At 52.4% G+C, this 23,185-nt stretch overlaps 1 protein-coding gene across 1 annotated transcript; it reads right to left on the reverse strand.

Moving 5' to 3' along the window:
- Nucleotides 1–12,712: 12,712 nt before the first annotated feature.
- Nucleotides 12,713–20,530, reverse strand: SWI5 (SWI5 recombination repair homolog (yeast)). Its single transcript, XM_012639851.1, has 5 exons — nt 20,402–20,530; nt 20,022–20,070; nt 16,160–16,281; nt 15,367–15,461; nt 12,713–13,044 (listed from the first exon to the last, which is right to left on the reverse strand). The coding sequence occupies exons 1-5, from the start codon at nt 20,494–20,496 to the stop codon at nt 12,980–12,982; spliced, it is 426 nt and encodes a 141-aa protein (XP_012495305.1). The 5' UTR covers nt 20,497–20,530; the 3' UTR covers nt 12,713–12,979.
- Between the last annotated feature and the right edge of the window lie 2,655 nt (nt 20,531–23,185).

The following is a 23,185-nucleotide window of genomic DNA, read 5'->3' on the forward strand; positions in this document are numbered from 1 at the left end:
GGGGGGGGTCTCGCTCTTGCTGAGGCTGGTCTCGAACTCCTGACCTCAAGCAATCCTCCCACCTCGGCATCCCAGAGTGCTGGGATTACAGGCGTCAGCCACACCTGGCCTGTGTATACAGTTGACCCTTGAACAACACAACAACATGAGTTTGACCTGCATGGGTCCACTTACATGCAGATTATCTTCTGTCTCTGCCACCCCGAGACAGCAAGACCAACCCCTCCTCTTTCTCCCCCTCATGATTTTCTTAATAACATTTTCTTTTCTCTAGCTCACTTTATTGTTAAGTTTTTGGGGAGTCAAAAGTTGTACTTGGATGTTTGGTTGTGAAGGGAGGCCAGCACCCCTAATCCCCATGTTGTTCAAGGATCAACCGTACATTGAGTGTATATATTCAGCAGAATGAATAAATAACCCAGAGGATGAGTTTTATGATAAAGTGAAATCAAAATATACATGGTATGTTGCAACTTGCTTCTTTCATTTAACAATAGAGCATGGCCGTTTCTCCATGTCTGTCTGTCGGGCATGGGCACTCTTTCCTCCACTCCAGCGGGGGCCAGGGAGACTGGGCTGGGTCTGAGACGGGGCCCAGCTCTACATAGGCCCTGGGCCCTTCCCTCCCCGGGCTGTTCCTTCCTGTGAGCAAATTGTTGCTGCTAGGATGAGGCGGCTTTCCAAAAGGCTTCGGTTCCATCCAGCTTATTCAACAATAGCTCAACAAACATTTATTTCGGTACCTACTGTTTGTTGTTGTAGGCACCAGAAATACATCAGTAAACAAGACAGCGGGAGAAGTATGGTGGCAATGTTAAATAGGGCCGAGAGGGGATCATTTGAATAAAGACCTGAAGGAGGTGAGGGACTGACCTGCTCAGGAAATTACCTGGAGGAAGACGTGATCGAGGCAGTGGAATATCCAGTGCAGGCCAGGGGGTGTCTGATTCATCAGGGGAAAATAGTACCCCAGGTGGAGCTGCATTGCCGACGATCGGCTCGACTATGTGTGAATGAGAATGACCTTGAGATAGACAAGTGTCCTGTATTCTCAGAAAGTAGGGCCCAGGAGCCTGCTTAAAAATCACACGTCCTGGGCCCTCCCTCAGCCCTCAGACTCGGAATCCACTCACCTGCTGACTGCAGTTTCCTCTTCTGTGTGTTTGATTTCACGCCACAGGGCTAAGGACCAGCGTGACCAGCGTGTGTTCCCCCTTCACTGGAAGGTAGAAACTGGCTGCTCACACTGCTTTCCTGGAAAGGCTGGGCTGATGCTCTCTGTCAATTGTTCCCAGGACTGAGGCCCAGCCCAGGACCTGGGCGGGTTTGGAGCCAGCAGGCCAGGTGACTCAAAGAGAAGATGATGACAGTGATATTAATAAGAAGTACCCTTGACCGAGGGCTTCATGAGGCGTGGGGCTCTGTGCTAAGAGTTTTACATTCACCATCTCAATTACTCCCTCTGTCACCCGGGATGGAAGGTATCATGACTAATCTCAGTTTAACCTGTGTGCCTCCTACATCTGTGCCCGGAGGTGAGTACAGACTGTCTTCCTGACCTCAGAGTCCCCGGGACCCAGGGCTAGGCTGAGCGATGACAAGTGCCCTCTCTAGCTGTGCTTACTCAGCCCCATCCATTGCCCAAGGCGGCCACCCCTCTTCCTATTTAGCAGATCCAGGCTTCCAGCTACCACCCCTCTTTCAGCACTCGTCCCCCGCACCGAAATTTCCAGGGAATTGAATCCCCGGTTTATAGATGAGGAAACCGAAGCACCAGGAGGTGAGACTTGCCGGATCTCACGGCCACCAACAGAAGGCATAAGACTTGAACAGAGCAGTCGGGCTCCAGAGCTCAGGCTCCTAATCTCTCCTTAACCCTGGCCTCCCTATCTTGATCCTGGCCCAACCCTGGCCCAACCCAGCTCTGCCCTAGGTGTGTCCTCAGTGAGATTTCGCTACGGAGACCTTGGAGCCGGGGGAGATATGTATTATAATGCAATCCCATCTAAATTGTGGCCCTGCTGGATAGGAACCATGGAAATATATTTCTGAATGTAGAAAATTCAGAGTAGGGCCGGGTGCGGTGGCTCACGCCTGTAATCCTAGCACTCTGGGAGGCCGAGGTGGGTGGATCACTCAAGGTCAGGAGTTCAAGACCAGTCTGAGCAAGAGCGAGATCCCGTCTCTACTAAAAATAGAAAGAAATTATTTGGACAACTAAAAATCTATATAGAAAAAAAAAAATTAGCCGGGCATGGTGGCGCATGCCTGTAGTCCCAGCTACTCAGGAGGCTGAGGGAGGAGGATCGCTTGAGCCCAGGAGTTAGAGGTTGCTGTGAGCTAGGATGACGCCACGGCACTCTAGCCCGGGCAACACAGTGAGACTCTGTCTCAAAAAAAAAAAAAAAAGAAAGAAAGAAAATTTAGAATAAAATCAAGCAATACTTAGATAAGCAGAATCCCACCCAAGGGTGAGGAAACCTGGGTGGGGTGGAGGATGTCTGCAAATCTGAATTTGTTGGAGAAATTAGATAACTCAAACTCAGGGTACTTGGGAAGTCACACCACCTCATTTGGAGCCCTGATTGGCACAGGGATTAGCAAAGTGGACTCAGTGTGGCCTGTCATGATCTCGGGATGGGGGAGCCTGAGTCAGGGCCAAAGTATTTGGTCGGTAGACAGCCTTAGTCTGCTGGGAAAACCACCCCAAATCACTCGGATGACAAAATGTTTTCCTTGGCTGATGTCTTTAACCCTGAGAAGGCTAGAATTGAACAATAGTATTTAAAATGTACTAAATGTGTAAACAACGTGAGATTTGTAAATTGAACTTTAAAATTTAAGTTAAACTATTGCGTTTAGTTCAAGATATAGATTGTCTTTTTAAAGTCGAAGAAACTACCAACAGCCCCTTCTGTGCACGACACCCGCTCCCACGAACGCCAGCAACCTCTCGGACAGACCCACAGGCCCCCTTGTTTGCCAGGCACCTGCCAGGGTGAGATGGGCACCTGGGGGAGGGCACAGCCCCCTGGCTACTTGTCTGGGCGTTGGCAGCAGAAGGGCCCGGGTGTGAACTTGCCCTGTTCTCTGAGCGACTAGTCCTCTGTGCCGCTGGTCACTTGTCTATAAAGTGGAGGTTAGAGCAGCACCCACTCGACCATCCCCTCCTTGGTCCCCGCACATGTGTTAATTGAGTCCTGCATGCGAGCCACTGCTCTGGGTGCTGGGGACTTGGTGCCCAAGGATAGAGGAGGCCCTAGGTTTCGGGGAGCTTACGCCATGGTAGGAGCAGCAAGAAAATATTGGAGTGCTGAGTGCCAGACGGAAATCGGGCGGGTCAGTGCAGCAGAGTGGGGAGCTGCCTTACGCTGGGCTCGGGAAGGCCTCTCTGAGGTGGTAACGTATGAGCTGGGGCCTGGATGCTGGAAGCAGCAGCCCACGCAGATGTCTGGGGCAGAGCTTTCTAGACAGAGGAACACAGAGACCAAGCCCCGAGGCCATGTGGCCGGCCCAGAGTGGCCAAAGTAGGGAGGCAGAGGACAGAGAGAAGCAGGGCCAGGCGCTCCCGTGAGGCCATGAGGGCCGTGAGGAGAGCTGTCAGGCCCAGGCCTGGGACGGCCCCAGGGTTTTCAGGGCCTGCAGCTTAAACAATGTGGGGGCCCTTAAGAAAACGGAGGCAGCTTGAACATCGTTAGCCCCATGGCGGACCTGCCTCTGCCCTGGGTGTGGTAGTAGGTTTTATAGAAATAGAAGCAGAAAATGCTTCTTTCTTTTTAACAGTATCAATCTCTAGTCTTTTTAAAATTTTACACGACTTTTAATTTCTGTACAGAGGTTCACGGTGTTTGGTGTGAAGTTCTAGACCAGTGCGTGCAGTTTCCATGATCAGGACGCAGACCGAGTCCCTCCCCCAACCCCAGACCCTGGCAGCTTCTGGTCCACTTTCCATTCCTGTAATTTTGTCCTTCTAGAATGCCTAAAAAAAAAAACAAAAAAAAAAAAAACCTTTTTTTTTTTTTGAGACAGAGTCTTGCTTGCTCTGTCGCCCAGGCTACAGTGCCATGCTCACAGCAACCTCAAACTCCTGGGCTCAAGAGATCCTCCTGCCTCAGCCTCCCGAGTAGCTGGGACTACAGGTGCATACCACCATGCCCAGCTAATTTTTTCTAATTTTCTAGTAGAGACGAGGGTCTCGCTCTTGCCGAGGCTGGTCTCGAACTCCTGACCTCAAGGGATCCTCCCGCCTTGGCCTCCTAGTATATAAGCTTTGAGACTGGCCTCTTTCAGCATCATGAGTCTGAGTTCTACCCTCATGGCTGTTAGCAGTTTGTTCCTTTCTATTGCTGCCTGGTATTCCCCTGCATGGACGCACCACTTTGTTGACCCATTTACTAGTTGAAGGACTTCTCAGCAGTTTTTAGTGATTATGAACAAAGCTGGAAAGTTCTTTTTTTTCTGCCACGTATAATATTGCCTCTTATTTCACAAAGAAAATAGAAGCAATTGGGAAGGGACTTGGACAAACTCTCTCTACCACATCCCCCCCTTCCCCTCATCCAGGTCCCTAAGGTCTGCCTGTCTTCCTGCTGCTGGGGACAGACTCTCGGGGATGGGACCCAAGGCCAACCCTCTACTGTGCACAAGATCCCACCTTACCTCCTCAGCTCAAGGTCATCGCCCCAGCCATTCTCCCCTCTCTTTTGCCTCATCAATTTCCCCCTTTTTACTTGATCATTTTCAGCAGTGTACAAACATCTGTTATATCCCCTACTTTAGAACAACCAACCAGAAGACATATCGGGGTTCCTCAAAAATGTCAATGTAGAATTACCATACGACCCAGCACTTCCACTTCTGGGTACATACCCAAAAGAATGGAAAGCCTGGGCTTGAACAGAGGTTTGTACATCCATCCTCAAAGCAGCATTCTTCACAGTAGCCAAAAGGTGGGACTAACCCAGTGTCCCTGAGGAGCCAGGTGTGGAATGTCGGTGCAAGGGGATGGGATTCAGCCTTGTCAAGAAAGTGCTGACACGCGCTGCAACACGAGTGAACCTTGAGGACGCTCCATTGAGAGAAATAAGCCAGGCACAAAAGAACAAATGCTATAGGAGTCGCTGTCCATGAGGCTCCTGGATACTGGAGCTCACAGGGACAGAAAGCAGAATGGGGTTGCCAGGGACTGGGGGGAGGAGGAGTTAGTGTTAACGGGGACAGGGCTGCCGGTGGGGAAGATGAAAAAGCTCTGGAGATGGATGGTGGTGATGGTTGCACAGTGTGAATGTACTTAATGCCACTGAACTGTACGCTTAAAAATGGCTAAAATGGTAAATTTTGTGTTATGCATATTTTACCGCCCCTGACACACAAACAAACAGAAAAACAAAACATAAACTCTTTCTTGACCTCACATCTCTCTCTAGCTACTGCATCTCTCTCCCTCCTTTACAGCAAAACTCCCGGAAAGGTTGTCTGTAGTCGCTGTCCCCAGTCCCTCTCTTCCCGTGCTCGCCTGAACTCACTCTAATCAGACTTGCAGTCACTGCTGCTCCCCCGAAATGGCACATGTCAAGGTCAACAATGACCGCCTCCTCGTTAAATCCGGCAGCCCCTTCTCAGCAGCATCTGACCCAGCTGGTCACTGCCGCCTCCCAGAACACTGTCTTCAGGAGGCTCCTCCTGGGCTGCCTCCTCCTCCCTCGTTCCTTCTCAGTCCCCTGGCTGGGTCTCCTCCTCTCCCGAGCTCTCCTCATTGGTGCCCATGAGCTCCAGCCCGGGCTCCCTCACTGCCTGCACTGCTCCCTGGATGACATCAGCTTGATATGGCCATGGTATTGATTGATTGAGACAGGATCTTGCTATGGCTGCCCAGGCTGGCCTTGACCTCAAGCGGTCCTCCCACCTGAGCCTCCTGAAGAGCTGGGACAACAGGCATGTGCCACTGGGCCCCGCTGCCCTGGTGTTTGATACCGACGATACATTACACTGAGGGTGCCCACGTTTATACCTCCAGCCTGACCCCTCCCGTGAACTCCCTTCCCAACTGTCTATCCCTTTGACATTTCTACTTAGGTGTCGAGTTGGCATCTCAAACTTAACAGGTCCAGAGTCTAACTCCCAGCTTCCCCTGAAACCTGCTCTTCCCGGGACTTCCTCCTTGCAGCACAGCCAGCCCCGCCCTCCTAGCTGCTCAGCCGAGATCCCAGCAGGGCTCTCTCCTCACGCTGCACGTGTCCTCCAGCAGGCTCTACCTTGAGAACCTGGTGCTGCCCAAATCCAGCCACTGCTCACCACTCCCTGCTTCTGCCCTCGTGCCCCTCCAGCCTGGGGACAGAAGGCTCTTGGAAGAGTGCGATTGCACCTTGTCACTTTTCTGCTCAAAGCCTTTCCCATTTCACTTAAAACAGAAGCCCAAGTCCTTGCATGGCCTGGAAGGCCCTCACCACCCACACCCCCATTTCCTCTCTGACCTCATTCCTCGACTCTCCTTGATGGCCCTGCAGAGGCCACGCTGGCTTCTTCACTGTCCCAGTCACGCCTGCCTCAGGATCTTTGCACTTGCTGTTCCCTGCCTGGAACGGTCATCCCCCAGGTAGCCATGGGGCTCCCTCCGCCTCCTTCAGGTCTCCACTCCACTGATACCTTCCCACCCTGTTTAAAACCGCCCCTGGGCCAGGCGCGGTGGCTCACGCCTGTAATCCTAGCTCTCTGGGAGGCCGAGGCGGGCGGATTGTTTGAGCTCAGGAGTTCGAAACCAGCCTGAGCAAGAGTGAGACCCCCGTCTCTACTAAAAATAGAAAGAAATTAATTGGACAATTAAAAATACATAGAAAAAATTAGCCGGGCATGGTGGCGCATCCCTGTAGTCCCAGCTACTCGGGAGGCTGAGACAGAAGGATCGCTTGAGCCCAGGAGTTGGAGGTTGCTGTGAGCTAGGCTGACGCCACGGCACTCTAGTCCGGGCAACACAGTGAGACTCTCTCTCAAAAAAAAAAAATCGCCCCTGGATGGCCCCCTCCCCCGGCCCTGGACCCAAATTTGAATTATTCCATATATACTTGGGGGAGGTGGGGAGGCCCAGATTTTGTAAGCTTCAAGCTCCCTCTTTCCCAATTTGTTTCTAACACTTACCACGGTCTGAACAAAGATTTATTTTCTGTTTGCTTTATTATTCCTCTCCTTCCCCTTTAGAATGCGGGCCCAGCGAGCACAGGCGCGTTCGTCTGCTCCGCTGGCTGCTGCGTCCCAGCTTCAAGCAGCGCCTGAAGAAAGTACGCGTTGAATGGATGCGAATGCTGAGCAGCTGCCGTTCTCCAGGTGAGTTTCCCTTCGTCCTCTCCCCAGCCCCTGCCCTTCTCCCCCCTCCTAAGTGCCTCCTCTCGCTCCCCCCAGCCCTCCTCAGGCCCCTCTGCTACAGTGCTCCCAGCCACCCAGAGTGGTGGCTCCTTAAGCTCCCACTGTAAGCTATAAGAAGCTTGCTTTCCCTCGGGCCAGGGATATGCGTAGCGCACAGGGCGTGTCACTATGAGCTACATGTACCCACATCCTTATGATCTTTACGTCAGCCTTCACAGAGCTGATACCTTGCAGAAGGGGCACAGCAGGCATTGTTCTACCCATTTTACAGCTGAAGAAACTGAGGCCTGGTGAGGTGAAGCCACCAGCTTGTGGTCTAGCTATACGTGGCATGGCTTGCTGAGCTTTTTCTGGCCACAGAGAAACAAATAAAAAACCATATCCACCACTGGATCATCAATGTCTTGATTAAATCTCCTGTCAGTCCCTGACTAACCCCATCCCTTGAGCATTTTAGCAGGAGGCTCAGGCCTTAGCCCAGATAAGACGGGGGACCCACATTAGTCACACCAAAGTAATCCCTATCTGGGTGACTCTAGATCAGGATGGTGCTGGGGGTGTGGAAGTTGACTAAGAGAGACAAGCATCGCAGGTGGGCGGCCAGGGTGTGATGGCTGGAGGGTGCTGTCCTGGGGCCTCCCACCCACCCTGGGGTCTGCAAAGTAGGCTGGAATCCAAGCGACCTCCTGCCCAGCACTCTTCACTTGGTCCCCACCTCCAGCCCCTACTTGTACTTCGTGAGCTCCTAATAAATCAGAATCAAGAAGGGCCCTAAGATGACAAAACAGGCCTAGCTCCTCCCTGGCGAACCAGCCGGGCAGGTTTGCTGGTGCCAGGGTGGAGGGCGGGGGAGCAAGTCAATCTAAGAACAAATGGAGCGGACGCGTGCCAGGGCCTGTGACATGGCTCTGGGAGAAGCCAGATAAAATCGCGCCTGGTTTGATCTGGCGCTGACCAAGGCTGGCTCTTGGGTCAAGTGGGTTGTAAATGTGTTTGAAGATGGGCTGGTTTTGATAGGACGTTAATTACTGCTAGTTAGAAGCAATTTCATCAGCCACCAAGGAAGATGCACCAGAGATTTAAGAAATCAAGAACACCTGGGGAGCTTGCTTAAAAAGAATACATTTTTGGATCTGTAAAATTAGGATTTCTAGAGGTTGGGGACCCAAATCTTTATTTCTAAAAGTTCTCTTAGATACTTGTGATACTCAGAGCTTTGTTCCTGGTCTTTAAAGAACATGTCTTTGGGCCAGGCACAGTGGCTCACGCCTGTAATCTCAGCACTCTGGGAGGCCGAGGCGGGAGGATGGCTTGAGGCCAGGAGTTTGAGACCAGCCTCAGCAAGAGCAAGACCCTGTCTCTACTAAAAATAGAAAAAATTAGTTGGGCGTGGTGGCGCACGCCTGTAGTCCCAGCTACTCGGGAGGCTGAGGCAGGAGGATTGCTTGAGCCCAGGAGTTTGAGGTTGCTGTGAGCTAGGCTGACGCCACGGCACTCTGGCCCGGGCAACAAAGTGAGACTCTGTCTCAAAAAAATAAAATAAAATAAAATAAAGAACATGTCTTTGGAACCCCTTCAACCTCAGAGTTTGCTACTCTGCTGTGTTTCTGTGGGAAAGTGACTTAACCTCTCTGAGCTTCATTTGCCCCATTTGGAAAATGAGGCTAACTCTACTTACTTCTTAGGGCTGCCATTAGGAATACATGTAACAGGCAGGCCAAGCGTCAGGTTCAGGGCCTGGCACAGAGAATGTCCTCCAAGTGTTAGCCGCTACAATTATTATCCCAGCCCAAACCCTTTGGGATTCTGGGATGCACAGGGGAGGCTGAGGGAGTTAAAGGTCAGGAGGGGCTTTGCCCCTGTTCGGAGTCCCTGGGGTTGGGAATTCTGATTTATTAGGAGCTCACGCAGCGCAGTGTGCTTAGAGGAATCAGGACCTAGGGGCTGAGGCTGAGCCTAGGGCAGGGGCTGTCCATTTCTGGCCACTGACCTGGCCACTAGGTCAGGGCCTTGGGCTGATACAAATTATTAGCAGCACAACGGAGATCCGTGGTTAAGACCTTGGGCTTAAGGGCTCAGAGAGTTCTGGGTTCAAGTTCTGCTTCTCCTTCTAGTAATGCATGACCTTGGATGGGAGACTCAAGAGCCTGAGCTGGGAGGAAGGACAGCACCCCATGGTTACTCCGCCAGGCTCTGGCGTCAGCCAGCTCCGCTCTGTATGGGACCTGCGGCCCTGGGAAAGTGCCGTGTCCCCCAGAGCCTCAGTTTGCTCAGTCTGGAGATGGGGTTATTGCAGGTGAAGTGCTCAGCCCCCTGTCTGACCCACAGAATTGCCTAAGTGTTGGTTATTGTGGCCGCCAACCCCTTCTCTGGTGAAACCTTTGGCTTGTAACTGGTTTGGGCATGTAATTGTCACCTTTCACCTCATTCTCAGTCCTGCCCACCTGACTTGCAACCTGGAGCTTTCCTCACCAGGCCTCTGGGGCATCAGGGTTGGGGGGCACTGGGTCCCTGGCCTGGGCTTCCCTCCCTCTTTCCCCAAAGTGTCCCCTTCTGAGCAAAGCTGGAGTGGGGTGATATTTGGTGACACTGCCTCTGTGACGTCAGGTTGCCCAGAAATGACCCCTTTTGGTCCCCAGGATGAGAATGCAGGCTGCATTGCCTTAGTGCTCTGAACTCCGTAGGTGCTGACAAATATTTTTTAGAAGGGTTTAACCGGATATGATCAAACAAACTCTTGCGTGTGTATACGCCGTGTTGGAGCTGACCTCTGTGACCTGTTCTCCAGCACTGTCTGGCCACACCCTGAGAAAGCCACTTCTCGCAACCACTTGCTCCTCATTGTCCCCGGTGAGAGAACGCCCTCTTCTGTGTGGGGCGCTAGGACCTGGCATTCAGCCAGTGGCCTGGCGGGTGGGGACCTTCCCAACAAAGCCCTCCCAGGGCTTGTTTCCTGGGGCTGTTGGGCGCATCTCTGAGCGGATGCTGCCCCCCTGCGGCCGTGCCCACTATGACACCTGGGAGAGCTCATCGCACAGAGAATTGGACCCAGGTGATGCTTTACTTCCAAGTATCCTCTTTGGGTGCTCAAGATTGGCCCAAAGTGCAGAGTCGGGTTAAGATTGTGTTTGGGTGGGGCTCTCATCCTGCACCACGAATCCAAGTGAGCGCAGCCAGCAAATCACCACCCCAATCACTCCTCGAGCCGGCCAAATCCCTGTGTGTCCTGGGCCCACTAAGTTCTCCACCTCTGGGCCTTTGCAAATGCTGTTTCCCCACCCGGAGTGCTCTCCCACGTCCTCATCTGGCCGACTCCTCCTGCAGAGGCGTCAACATCCCTCCCGCTGGGAAGTTTCTCCAGGGTCACAAATTGGTCAGGTGCTGTTCATACGCACTTCCGTAAGCCCACGACAGCCCTTTGTCAAACTGTGTTTAGTCCCCTGGTTCCCTGGCTTCCTGCTGGCGGGTGAGCACTGTGTTGCAGAGACCCAGAGACCATGGCTGCCCAGCACCTAGCACTGAGAGACTCTGTGTGGGAAGAGGGAGACAGGTCACCTCTCCACGTGGGGAAAATGGGGTGAGGTGGGGGAACCTCCAGGAAGGGACCACTTGTCCTGGGCTCCCCCCCACTGAGCCTGGCACCTGCCTCCCCTCCTCCTCCACCATAACACAATGCCGTCCAGGTGAGACACTCATTGGCTCGGGTGGGGTGACAGCAGGGTGGGACCTAAGAAGCATGCATCTCAGAGCCCCTCAGAGGCCTGGTTCCATCTCCCGTTAGCTTGCTGGCTGCCACCCCTGACCTAAGGGAACAGGGCTGGAGCCACATTCAATTAGGCAAATCCTGAGCATGTGTGAGGCACCGGTGGGACATGAAAATGACAGTCTTGTACTCAGGGCATCCAGTGTGGTAAGAGTCTGGTGCAAAGCCTCATGGTGTGAATCCAGGTCAGGAGCCAGGCAGACCTGGGCGCTGGTCCCAGCCCGGCCACTGATTCACTGTGTGACTTTTGACGGGTTGCTTCCCCTCTCTGAACCTCAGTTTCCTCATATGCAAAATGGGAACAATAATGGAACCTACCTCATGAGGTGGTTGTGAAAGCCTTTTGACATTATGATGTGAAAGTATAAAGTATAAGAAATGGTAAGGAAAGCCCAGAAATGAGAGTGCCTGCTGCCTGGGGCCAGTGTCCCAGGGGCTTTGGGGTGAATCTAGAAGGGCAGATAGTGTCTGAGGCCTGGCAGGGAGCCAGAGCGTGGGCGCAGGTCGCTGGGGGAACGGGCTGCTGTCCAGCCAAGTCCTAGGAGCTGAGTCCTACGGCAGTTGCTCCCCCTTCGGTGGGGGGTCCTTGTGGCTGGGACAGTTGTTCCCCATCAAATATTCACGTGCTCACCCTTGTTTCCCAGTTTGGACCACGTGGCTAGTTGTAGCAGAAGTAATGTCTACCAGATTTGGGGTAGTCACTTTGGAGTTGATGTGTTTCTCTCTCTTCCCCTGCCGTGGTGACTCTGGTGGCCACATGTTCTGGCCACGTAGCGACAAAACGGAGCAGGGCTGCCAGACCCTCATCAGACTTGAGACAAATAGACTTTTATTGTGGTGGCTTTATTGAGGCGGCTAAGTGCCAACTGCCCTGGGGAACACAACAGTGTTCAGTTGCCTGTGGTCATACAACTCCCAAGTGGGCAGAGCTGGGACTCAAACCCAGGTCCAATTGCACGGCTGGTTCTTAGAAACTATACTTCCTTCACCTCCCAATAGGCTGTCCCTAAGCACTGCCATCCCACCCGAAATCTCATGAGAACACCCAGCAGGGACGGGGCCAGAGGGCGGCTGGCGGACTGAGCCGGCCCGGCGTGCAATGCTGCCATTCTGGATTGCTCGGCTGTTCTTCTGCTGTGGGGATTATCCACACGGCGAAGAAAGGGTGACAGCTCACCCTTGCTTGACAGAGAATTATAACTGGACACTGGAACCCTCGTTCCACACACCGACTTCAAAGGGAGGAATTCTTCCCAATGTCACCATTGCTCACTCTCAGCTCGTACCTGCTTCTCCTCGACCCACAAAGGCAGTATGCAAAGCACAAGCTTCAGAGCGAGCCTTGGGCTCAAATCCCTGCTCTGCCACTTACTGCCACATGTGACCCTGGGCAAGTCACTTTGCCTCTCTGAGCCCCAATGTCTTCATCTGTAAGACGGGGACAGTAATACTGATTCCTCGTAGGACGGTGTTAAGTATCAGAGATTATGGACATAAAGTACTTAGCACAGCGCCCGGCACGTGTAAGCCTGTTTTAATCCCAGGCAGGCTTTTTCCCGGCTGTGACTGGGGCGATCAGAGAAGACAGAATCAGTATACAGACATGTTTATTGACAAACAGGATACACGTACCCCTGCATGGGTCTCACTGGGACGTTTCAGGAAATCTTGGAGCTGGGAACACCCCTTCCTCCTTGCCCCCTTCTTCTCTAGGCAGGAGGTTGGGCTCTCTGGAAAAGGGCTTCTGGCATTTTCTTGCTGGAAACCCTGTAGGTGTGCTGGTTGCGCTCTCATGGCTTCTCATGTCCATATTCGCCTGCCCCTCTGGGCCACGGACAAGGGGCTGTGAGCCTCTGCTCAGTCATTCATGTCCAGACCAAATTCTGGATACAACTCTTTGGTGGTGACACCTCGAATCACAGCTGAAAGGAAGGAAGGATGATGTCCAGAGGGAGTATGCCAAAGCCCTGGGCCAGCATCACTGCCCTGACCCACCAAGGACCAACATCTCTGGCTTCAAGCCAGTGCCCACACCTGCACCTCACCTAATCGGCCAAGGTAACCTCCCTGCTACTTCTTCCAGGAGGCTCCCTGGGGCCCCTGCTTGGCCACCCCACGCTAACAGCCCACACTTGGGCTCCTCCATGCGTGGAGCACTGTATTCAACACTTGGCCCATGAAGACTCCTTAAGCCCTCACCCCGTCTTGCAGAGGAATGAAACAGAGCTCCCGCTGAATCTATTCTCCACACAGAGCAGCTAGAATCATCTGCTTTAAATGTAAATTTTGTTTTTGAGACAGAGTCTTGCTCTGTTGCCCTGGGCTAGAGTGCAGTGTCATCACCATAGCTCACTGCAGCCTCCAACTCCTGGCCTCAAGTGATCCTCCCGCCTCAGCCTCCAGAGGAGCTGGGACTACAGGCACAGCCACCACACCAACTAATTTTGTTAGTTTTAGTAGAGACAGGGGTCTCACTATTGCCCAGGCTGGCCAACTCCTGGCCTCAAGTGATCCTCCCACCTCAGCCTCCCAAAGTGCTAGAATGACAGGTGCAAGCCACCTTGCCCAGCCCTTAAAATATAGATTGATGAGGCCGGGCGCGGTGGCTCACGCCTGTAATCCTAGCACTCTGGGAGGCTGAGGCGGGCGGATTGTTTGAGCTCAGGAGTTCGAAACCAGCCTGAGCAAGAGCGAGACCCCGTCTCTACTAAAAATAGAAAGAAATTAATCGGACAACTAAAAATATATAGAAAAAATTAGCCGGGCATGGTGGCACGTGCCTGTAGTCCCAGCTACTCGGGAGGTTGAGGCAGGAGGATCGCTTGAGCCCAGGAGTTTGAGGTTGCTGTGAGCTAGGCTGACGCCATGGCACTCTAGCCCGGGCAACACAGTGAGACTCTGTTTCAAAAAAATATATATATAGATTGATGGTATACCCTATGCCTGCTGAAAACCCCAGACTCAGCATGGCCCATGTGCCAGCCCTTGCCCATCTGTAGTCCCTGTGATGCTGTTCCTCTTCTGTTCTCCTGCAAAGATACGTCCTTTTCTCCCCTGGGAAGGGTTCTCCTCAGAGATCTCCCCTGACCACCTTACCTCCCCCCACCCATCACCCTGTTCATGCCTCAGTATCCCCCAACCTCTGCCCTTTGTCTCCTTCATGGCACATAACACAGTTTCTAATTAATTTTCTGTGTCCATTTACTTACTAACCGTTCCCCCAACCCCAACACTAAAACATAAGCCACGTGAGAACAGAGATCTTCAAGTGGCTGGTTGACCAAAGTACTCCCAGCATCCTGCAGGGGGCCTGGCACAGAGCGGGTGCTCGATAAATATCCACTGAATAAACGACGAGGGACAGGCCCCTGCTCTAGGTCATATACCTGAGGTCGCAGGTCTCAACGTGGTTGTATCTAACAAGAGCTTACGCTCTTAACCACTGGGCTGCACCCCCCTCACATTCCTTCCTTCTTGGGCCTTGATCGCCCTCCTCTCTTCATCCACCTATATTCCCTCCTCCTGTTTTCTCCTTCCCCTTCTCTGGGGCCCATTCTCCAATGAAACCCAGAGAAGCCCTCCCTGCTGTGGAATCCTGGACACTGATTTCTGCAACAAGTGCCAAAACTCAGGCAGCAACTGGACAGACAGCCCCAGCTCTGAACACTACCACACAGGGTGCCCAGCACCTGAGTTGGGCTGGGACTGAAGGGTTTGTACAAGGCCATCTGCACATTTCTTTATCTCCAAGGTGGGCTATCCTAGCCAGCCCAGACACACAGGTGTCTGTGCCTTGGCTAAAGCCCTATGGGTAGCAAGATTTTTGTTCAAGGAGGAGCAAAGTACCCATTTAAACCACAAAAGGTTGCCCTTGCACTTGCTGCCTCTTTTGCAAGCCAGCCACCCGAGGCACGGATGGTGCCTCGATCACTTTGAGTAGGCCCTGGCAGACTGGGACCCTGAGTCCTTAGTCTAGCAGGTGGGCGAGCCCTGCTCTAACCTGCCTGCAGCTCCAAAGCAGGCTCTGTACTTAAGGAAAAAACCCAGGAATTCAGGTAAGAGCTGTACAGCTGCTTCGCTGGGTGGCCAGGGAGACCAGAGGATGGCGAGAAGAGGGGCTGGTGCATTCCAGGAGTGCGGCAGCTGAGAATGGGGGGAAAGCTGGCAAAGGAGCAAAATCCAGCACCCCTAGGGGAAGGGACACCCCCAAACCCTGCTTGCTCGTCTGGAGTCTGGCTGCTCACCTAGCTTGCCCAGCAGCATCTGCCCTACGTCCTTGATGTCATTGTACTCATGGAGCTGGGCAATGTGGTCCTCCAGCTCATCCACACGGTAGCCTCTGCGGTGAGTGGTGGGGAGAGAGGGAGAGAGAGCACTGTTAAGAAAGCGACGAGGACCCCATGATCAGACAGTGATGAGGCATGTGTTTAATAAACGTTCACTAAGGGCCTGCTCGGTGCCAGGCACTGCGGACATAGTGATGACAAGACAGACCATGCCCTCATGAAGCTTAAGCAGGGCAGGGGATCTGCCCAACTCTCACCCCTGGCAAATGTGCCCTGTCCCCTGGGACACAGGGGTGGGGTGGGTCTATAGCCACATTGGTATTATGTGACCCTGGCCACAGCCGAGGGACTCACAGATGGGCATGTGATCCAAACAGCCAGGCAAATTCCCTCCACTGTGAAATGCACATTCCAAGACTGCTCAGTCTCTGCCCTGTGGCTGGAGCGAGGGGGAGCTCTAGGAGTTGTGGGAGAGCCAGCTTCCCCAACGCACGGAAAACCCCACCTGCAGAGAGAATGGAGTCTGCGCAGATGGAAGCAGAAACAGAGAATGCAGTTCCAGGGGAGCCTGGGACAATGACAGCCTCCATTCCCAGCAGCTTTCCAGCTCCCAGCTCCTGCCCAGAGAGGCTGCTGAAACAACTGAACCCCAAGGCACTGTTCTGTATTTATGCTAAGCCAGTGCGACTGGGTGTCAGTCACTGGACACTCACAAGTTATCTTACCCACGCGGAGGAACCGTGAGGCTTACTCAGATATTAACTGGGAGATCTCCTCGTCCAGCATGTCCTTCTTCTCCCTCAGTTTCTGAATGTCAAGGTGCAGAGACTCCTCACCAGTCCCATCAGCCTGGCCAGACTTGGGAGATGGTCGCTGAGTGGCAGAAAAGTCATCAGCCGGACTGGCAAGTAAGTAATTCAGAGCCTATGTGTTGTTCCCCAACAGCCACTCCCCACTTCTGCTTGGTAGTACCCTCCCCCCGCACCAGAATGAGAGTTCATTTCCCAGCTTCCCTTGGAAGTAGATGCGGCCCTACGACTACGTTCTGGCAAGTGGCACTTAATCACAAATGGTACATGCAACATGTGGAACTGTCTTTCCACAGAGAAGTCTTTCTTCTCCCGGCCTTCCTCCTTCCCGCTGGCCGGAATGCAGACGCCGTGCTGGAGCTGACGGCTATCTTGGATGACAAGGTAGAAGCTGCACGTTGAGGTCATGGCGGAACAAGATAGAGGCCTGGGTCCCTGATGACTGTTTAAGCCACTGTTATTTGGGGGTTTTCTTTCGCTACCAGCCATACCCAATCCTAACTAAAGGGCTTGCCCTGGCCCCCAGTCTGGTCCCAGAGAATCTGCTCCAGGTCCCCTTCTTGGGTTCCCTTCTCAAATCTGTGATATCACTGGGTTTATAATCTCACTGGATAACAAAATCCTTCCCTAGGGCTATAATTCATCTTTGCCCTTTCTGCCTCTAAAAGCTGCAAAGGCCAGTGCCTAGTACACAGCTAATCTGCAGGAAATGTATGAACTGTCTACATGTGATACAAGGGAGACGTTGTTCCTGTTTTTAGGTCAGTGGTTCAGTGGTTTGTAACCAGTCACTTAACAAATAGTGAGTGAGCACCATCTGCCAGGCACTGGCAAAGGTTCCAGGGACACAGCCATGAATGAGACACCAAGCTTGGCCTCTGCCTCCATGCAATGTGTGGCCTAGCCCCAAAGAGAAATGCCCAGCCATTATGTTCTTCCTCCAGATATCTCCATTTAAAGCTCTACTCACACGTCACCTCGTCAGAAAGGCCTTCCCTGAGTACCCTGTCTAAAATGGTAATGCCTCAATCGCTCACTATCCCTTTTTCCTAATGTTTTACAGCATTTCATACCAGCTGACATGTTATACATTTCATTATATTATTTTCATTGCCCACTTTATATCACTGGAGGGTAAACCCCATGGAGGAAGGGACTTTGTTTTGTTCACTGCTAACTGCACACCATCTACAATAGTACCTGGTACATGGTAGGCACTCAATAAATATTTGTTGAATGAATGAATGAATGAATGATAAATAACTAATCAACTAATTATAAGTCTGAAAAGTATTTTAAAATAGAAGTATAGTGTGCTAAAGGAGGTCTAACAGGGCAACCAGACTGAGCTAGGGGTAGATATAAGGCTTGTCGAAGGAAGCTGAACTTCGAAGGATGAGTAGGCATTAGCTTGGCAAAAAGCACAAAGAAAGTATTGCAGAAACAGGGGACAGAGAGTCAGCCCTCCTTAACTGTGGGTTTCACATCCATGGAATCAACCAACCACAGATTGAAAATATTCAGGGGGAAAAAAGGGTAGTTTTTTCTGTACTGAACATGTAGACTATTTTTCTTGTCATTATTCCCTAAACGATAGAGTATAACAATTACATCTAAGTGCCCCAAGGCAGGAGAGAACACCGGTGTTGGAGGGAATGAGAGTGGTTTCCACGTGGGTGGAACGGGTGAGTGAGAGGACGGTGACGGGAAAAGAACAAAAGCGACCACGCATGGTGCTGTTAGAGAGGAGGAGAGGCAGAGCCCACCGTGAGAGCCTAGGGTACCGCTGACGATGTGAGGGCAGCTGGAGAAGGAGCTGGTTTGCGGTCCTGGTTAGGATGCTGAGTGTGGTTTCAGACTTGGCAAGTGGGAAGACAAAGATATTCTGCAGGTGGCTCTGAGTGTCCCTCGAAAGGTCAGGGCTGGAGAGGGACGAGAGAGTCATGGGCACTGGGGTGAGTTGAGGGTGGGGTGTGGGAGTAAGACCTTTGAAGGAGTGTGTTGCAAGAAAACAGAGGAGAGAGGAGAGCAGAACCCTTGAAAACGCCCATATTTACCTAAGGAGCAGCAGAAGGCAGAGGAGCTCACCAAGCGGGCAAGAAAACCAGGGGCAGGAGGTCAGGAGGATGCTTCTGCAAAGAGGCCCGAAGAGGAGCTCAGGCTCTGCGGTGCCACTGCTCAGTTCAACACCCTTGGCTCTGCCATTTCCTGACTGTGGGACTTAATCTCTTTGGTGTTAGGTGTGTTCCACATGGGAACCCAAAAAGTATGTATAGGACAGAATGTGGTTAATGCAAAACTTAGGCTTGTAAAACAATAGCCGCAGGAGATTAGCGAGTCCCCGGACTTTGTAGATCTGATGGACAGCTGCAGCCAGCATTCCTTCCCCCTCCCTCCCTGATAGAGACGAAGGCTGTCCCTCCCCAGCTCTCCTGGTAAGGGCGATGCCAGAGCAGAAGGATGGATGCGACTGGGACCAAGAGGTTGTAGGAGTTGGTTGCTTGAAGAAGAATTTACTACAAACAGCTGTTCTGCCCACCGCCCTCTGTCATATGCGAACTGCACATAGCAGGAAGCAATTCTTCACCTGCCAGTTTGGCCCAGAAACAAAGAACTGAACAGGGCAGGTGGGAGGCGGTCGGCTATCCCTGTTTATAAAAACCCCCACTAAACCCTCTTCTGTGCTGACCCTCATTTCGGACTCAGCTCACTCGCACCTGGGTGAATAAACCAGCCATGTTGCTCCCACAGAGCCTGTGTGTGAAATGTGTCCTTTGAGTCATTCACCCTTTCATCTGGAACTCAGAGGCCTCACCTGTAAAATGGGGATGATAGCGTCTGCCTCTAAGGTTGTCGGAAGGATTTGGCAAGATGATGTATGTAAAGTAAGCTGATTGGGACAAAGTAAGTGCTTAACGAAGCCTTGCTTTTGAAAAGGGAAAGAATGAATTAGCACCGATGAGAAAGGCACGATCTGCGCAGTCTGACGCCACAGGAAGGGCAAAGACTGGATACCAGCGTGCTCTCAGAGAGAGGCTCAATCAGCCAGATGCTTTTGGCAGACTGTGGCTTGCCATCTGTCATCTGGGCTCAATGGAAATTATCCATCGGGCCTTGCCTCTGACCTCACCACCTCTGGGGGGCCCTCCTCGCATGCCTAAGTCTGAGCTTCCCCTCTCCCCATCACAAAACCATGCTCATTCTGTCCTGGAATTTTTTTTTTTGCCTGTTTATTCTCCAGCTTGTAGTTCCTGGAGGGCAGGTGCTATCTGGCACACACCTGCATCCCGGCAGTTGCTTAATCAACGAACAAACACATACCAAGTCTTTCCGGATCTAACTTGAGAGTGGTGGTAGAGGAAACCCCATCTGGGGATGAGAGAAGGAGGCTGAGTTTTTGGGGTGGTTTGCCAGAGAAGAGGGGAGCCTACTGGCAGCTAAAAGGAGTGGCCAGTGTAAAGGCCAAGCGTTTTCCTGATAGGGGACCTGTGGGTTTAAAGGCAGGGCTGGGAGAGGGGAGAAACCAGTGAGCAGGAGAGATGGATGGTGCTGGAGACGGGAAAAGGCACCTGCGGAGGCAGGAGGAGGGAGGCGTGGGGACGGGGAGGAGGAGGGTTGGCCCTGGCCAGGCCAGGCCAGCACTTCTTTGAAGATCCGAGAGCTGGAGAAAAGGAAGGGGAGGGATTGAGAAATGCCCTGGAGGTTCTCAGCAGAGTAGGTCTGCTGTTGGGATGGAGAGGAGCGCTGGGAGCAGCAGTGATTTACTCGATGGAGGGTGAGGGAGGGGGGCACAGACATACTCACAGGGGATCGGAAGGTCCCGCGGTAACTTCGGTTAAGTCCACGTTCAGTCCTGGAGAGGAATCCGAGGGGAAAGGCTAGTTGGACCGAGAGCCCGCTCTCAGAGGAACGGGGAACTGCGGGGCGCCGGGCGCCGGAGGAAGAGCAGCTGGGAAGTAGGAGTGCCCGGGCTGGACTAACCTGGGAGTGGGGCAGATACACTCCCAGGTTCAGGGAAGGGACGCTTGAGGAAGGGGGTTTCTGAGAGGGGGAGCGTCTGGAGGACTGGATGGGGGTCTCTGGAGGTGATTTCTGGGACAAGAAAATCGGGGCGGGGCTGTGAAGAGTCAGGAAAGGGACTGTGAAATGATGCACTTTCCCCCTGCTATCCGTTCCTCGCCCACCTCCTGAGCCCTGGGGTCCAAGGCCCCCGGGTCTGGGGGTTCAGTGGCGCGGGAGGGTCCAGGGCGGGGGCCGGAGAACGGCTTCTCAGGTCCATCAGGTAGCTAGAATTTTTTGAAAGACGCCATGAACGGCCGTACTGAAAGCTGCGCGCGCACCCAACGAGAGCCCCTCCTCCTCCCCCCCCGGAGTGGGCGGGGACAGCGACTGCGCACGTGCACGGCTTACATTGTGACGTCTCTGCATCTCCGGGCCCCCGCGGCTGCCTGGCCACGCCCCTTTCCTTTCATCTTTCTCATCGACCAATGGGGTGGGAGCATTTGGGCCACGCCCACATCTGTGTTTCCCTTATTGCCTTGGTACCGCCTGTTCTGGCTCAGTTGCACTTCTGCGCGGTAGCGAGCGGAAGCTATTTCGCAGTGGTTGAGCGGAAGCGATTTCGCAGTGATTGTCGGGATCTCATGATGAGTTTCCGTAGATCCTTTATTGTCCCTCCCCTTCACGGGATGTCGGAAGAAACCCGACAGCAAAAATTGGCCAGGGCCAGGAAAAAGGTAAAACGCGCCGGGTCGCGGCTCCCGACCCAGCCCGAGGCTCCCTCCCGTGGCAGGACTATGGCCACAGTCTGTGCCACTCCTGAGACACGCAGGGCTATCCCCACGGCGCCCCTTGACTCCCCTCATCAAAGTCTTCTCCGACAGCCCCGCCCCCTCAGCAGCTCAGCCCCCGCCCTCGCCAGTTGCCCCAGGGTGACTTTGGGCTGGGGACTCCCGGGGCTCCCCGCTCTGGATTCAGCCCTCGCCTCCTGCTGTCCCAAACCGCCCTCCCTGGGCTAGGTGGGCTCCAGTCTCCAAGGACCTGGGTCCCGGCCCTTCCCCCACCGCGGAGCAGAGACTGGGGCGTAGCTAGGGAGGAGTGGAATGTAGTTACGTCACAAGCCCCCTCGAAACTGTCATTACTGCGGAGAGCCTGGCCTTTGATGTTACGACCCAGTACCCCCCCCAAGCGTTTTCACTCCCTTTCTGGTTTCTCTGTAGCACAAATTTCCAACTGGAAGGGGACTAAGGACTACGGAATTTAGGACTGGGAGGTTTCTGGCTCCCTTAGTCCCTTAACTTAGACGTTGACAGTATGAAAAGCCTACACTTCACCAACAAGCTCAAAACGTTGACAGTATCTCTGGGTGGCAATTGGAGAACGGGTTTGGTTTGGTTTTCTCCCAGGTTTCCACTCTCCAAATAGACTTTAAAATTTTTTCCTGAGTTCTCTACCTCACGTTCACTCAGTGCTCTCTGGCATGAGATCTACTTACCTTCTGCGGAACAGATCCTGGGAAACTGAACTTCACAGCCTTGATCTTCCCCAAATCACCTTCTCAACCTGGGGTTCTCTGAGTGCCATGGGATTAACACGGGGTATCTTTCTGAAGCATCAGTTTTGCCTGATTCTCTTGAAAGAGAAAAAACACTAATGTACTTAGGGATGGCGTTTGCATAGATTTTTAAGATTATAATAGTCTTCTCTCTGAAATGCTGCTTGGCTTGTCCTAGATTCACTAGGGGTGTGCCTTCACTATCCTCTGCATTAGGATACATTGAAAAGTTGGGGAAGTACTGGTGTGTAGCCCTAACAGATGTGTAAGAAAGGGCCCCGCTGTCTGATTCCAAACCATACAAGGTACAGTTCCTGCCTACTGAATGCTTGCTTTCTACCTCTGCCTTTGGTTTTGCCCCCTGGCACCTGCAGATTCATGGCAAAACTCCAGAGCTTGGAGTCAGAAGACTGAATTTAAATTCCATTATTGCCTTTCTTCAAAAGCCGTGTTATCAGTCCATTTCAGTCATCAAGTGATCATTACAACACCTTATACGGTTGTGGGTGGCATTAAATCAGACAGTGTACACGATGAGAGTCTTTTGTAAAAACTGTAAAGTAAGAAGTAAATAAATAAATACCTGTAAAGTAGAATGTGACTGTATGGGCTCATGGTCCTCATGAGTATTACTGCTTTTCCTTCCCACAGTTGGCGGAGTATCAACAGAAGCACAACCTCCCATCGTCTTATATAAAGAAGAAAAAAGTTAAAAATGATAGTAGCTCTGAGACAACTGCTACTGATGGTTGCTGCCCGCCTGAGGATGTGAGTCTTGGCTGGCCAGGCGCCCGGGGATAGGGGCTTAAGGGAAGGAAGTAAGGAGTACTGGTTAAGACTGTGGGAAAAGTGTTGAGTACTGGGTGAGAATTCTGTGTTTGAATCCTCCCTCTCCCTCTGCTAGGGGTACAATTTAGGGCAAATTGTTTGGTCTCTTTGGGCCTCTCTTTTCATGCCTGTAAAACAGGGGTAATGTTGTTTTATTGACACTTACAGAAGTTTAAATGAGGTATTTTTTGTTTTTATATTAATTCCTAGTTCAGAGCCTGGTATAGAGTAGACATTCAATAAATGATAGTTGCTATTTGATTTTCCTCATCCCCATCTCAAGGGGAAGTGAGGCCAGTGAGAACAGCCATCGTGCTCTCCCTATTTTGGCAGCAGGGTATGGTACAGAGAGCCCCAGGCACTAGGATTAGGAGAAGATCTGAATTTTGAGACCATTTTTGCCACCACCTTGCTGGGTAACTTCAGAAAACTCAGTTCCTCCCCTGGACCTCAGTATCCTCCTCTATAAGTTGATGTTGTTGGATTAGATCAGTGTCTGTCAAACTTACTTTTTAGCTGTTCAAGTGAAACCTTACAGGAAAAGCTGGTTTTAAAATGGAGGTGAGGGTCTGGAGCCCTGCCAGAT

This window comes from Propithecus coquereli, unplaced genomic scaffold (genome assembly GCF_000956105.1).
Source record: "Propithecus coquereli isolate 6110/MARCELLA unplaced genomic scaffold, Pcoq_1.0 Scaffold142, whole genome shotgun sequence".
Lineage (NCBI taxonomy): Eukaryota > Metazoa > Chordata > Mammalia > Primates > Indriidae > Propithecus > Propithecus coquereli.

Excerpts from the sequence above, each read along its gene's own strand:
- SWI5 (XM_012639851.1), bottom strand. The coding sequence starts at position 20,496 with ATGGACCTGAGAAGCCGTTCTCCGGCCCCCGCCCTGGACCCTCCCGCG. Across the intron at positions 20,071-20,401 it reads TGGACCCCAGGGCTCAGGAG|GACTGAACGTGGACTTAACC; the intron begins GTGGGCGAGGAA and ends ATTCCTCTCCAG. Across the intron at positions 15,462-16,159 it reads ATCTCCCAGTTAATATCTGA|AGGCTACCGTGTGGATGAGC; the intron begins GTAAGCCTCACG and ends CACTCACCGCAG.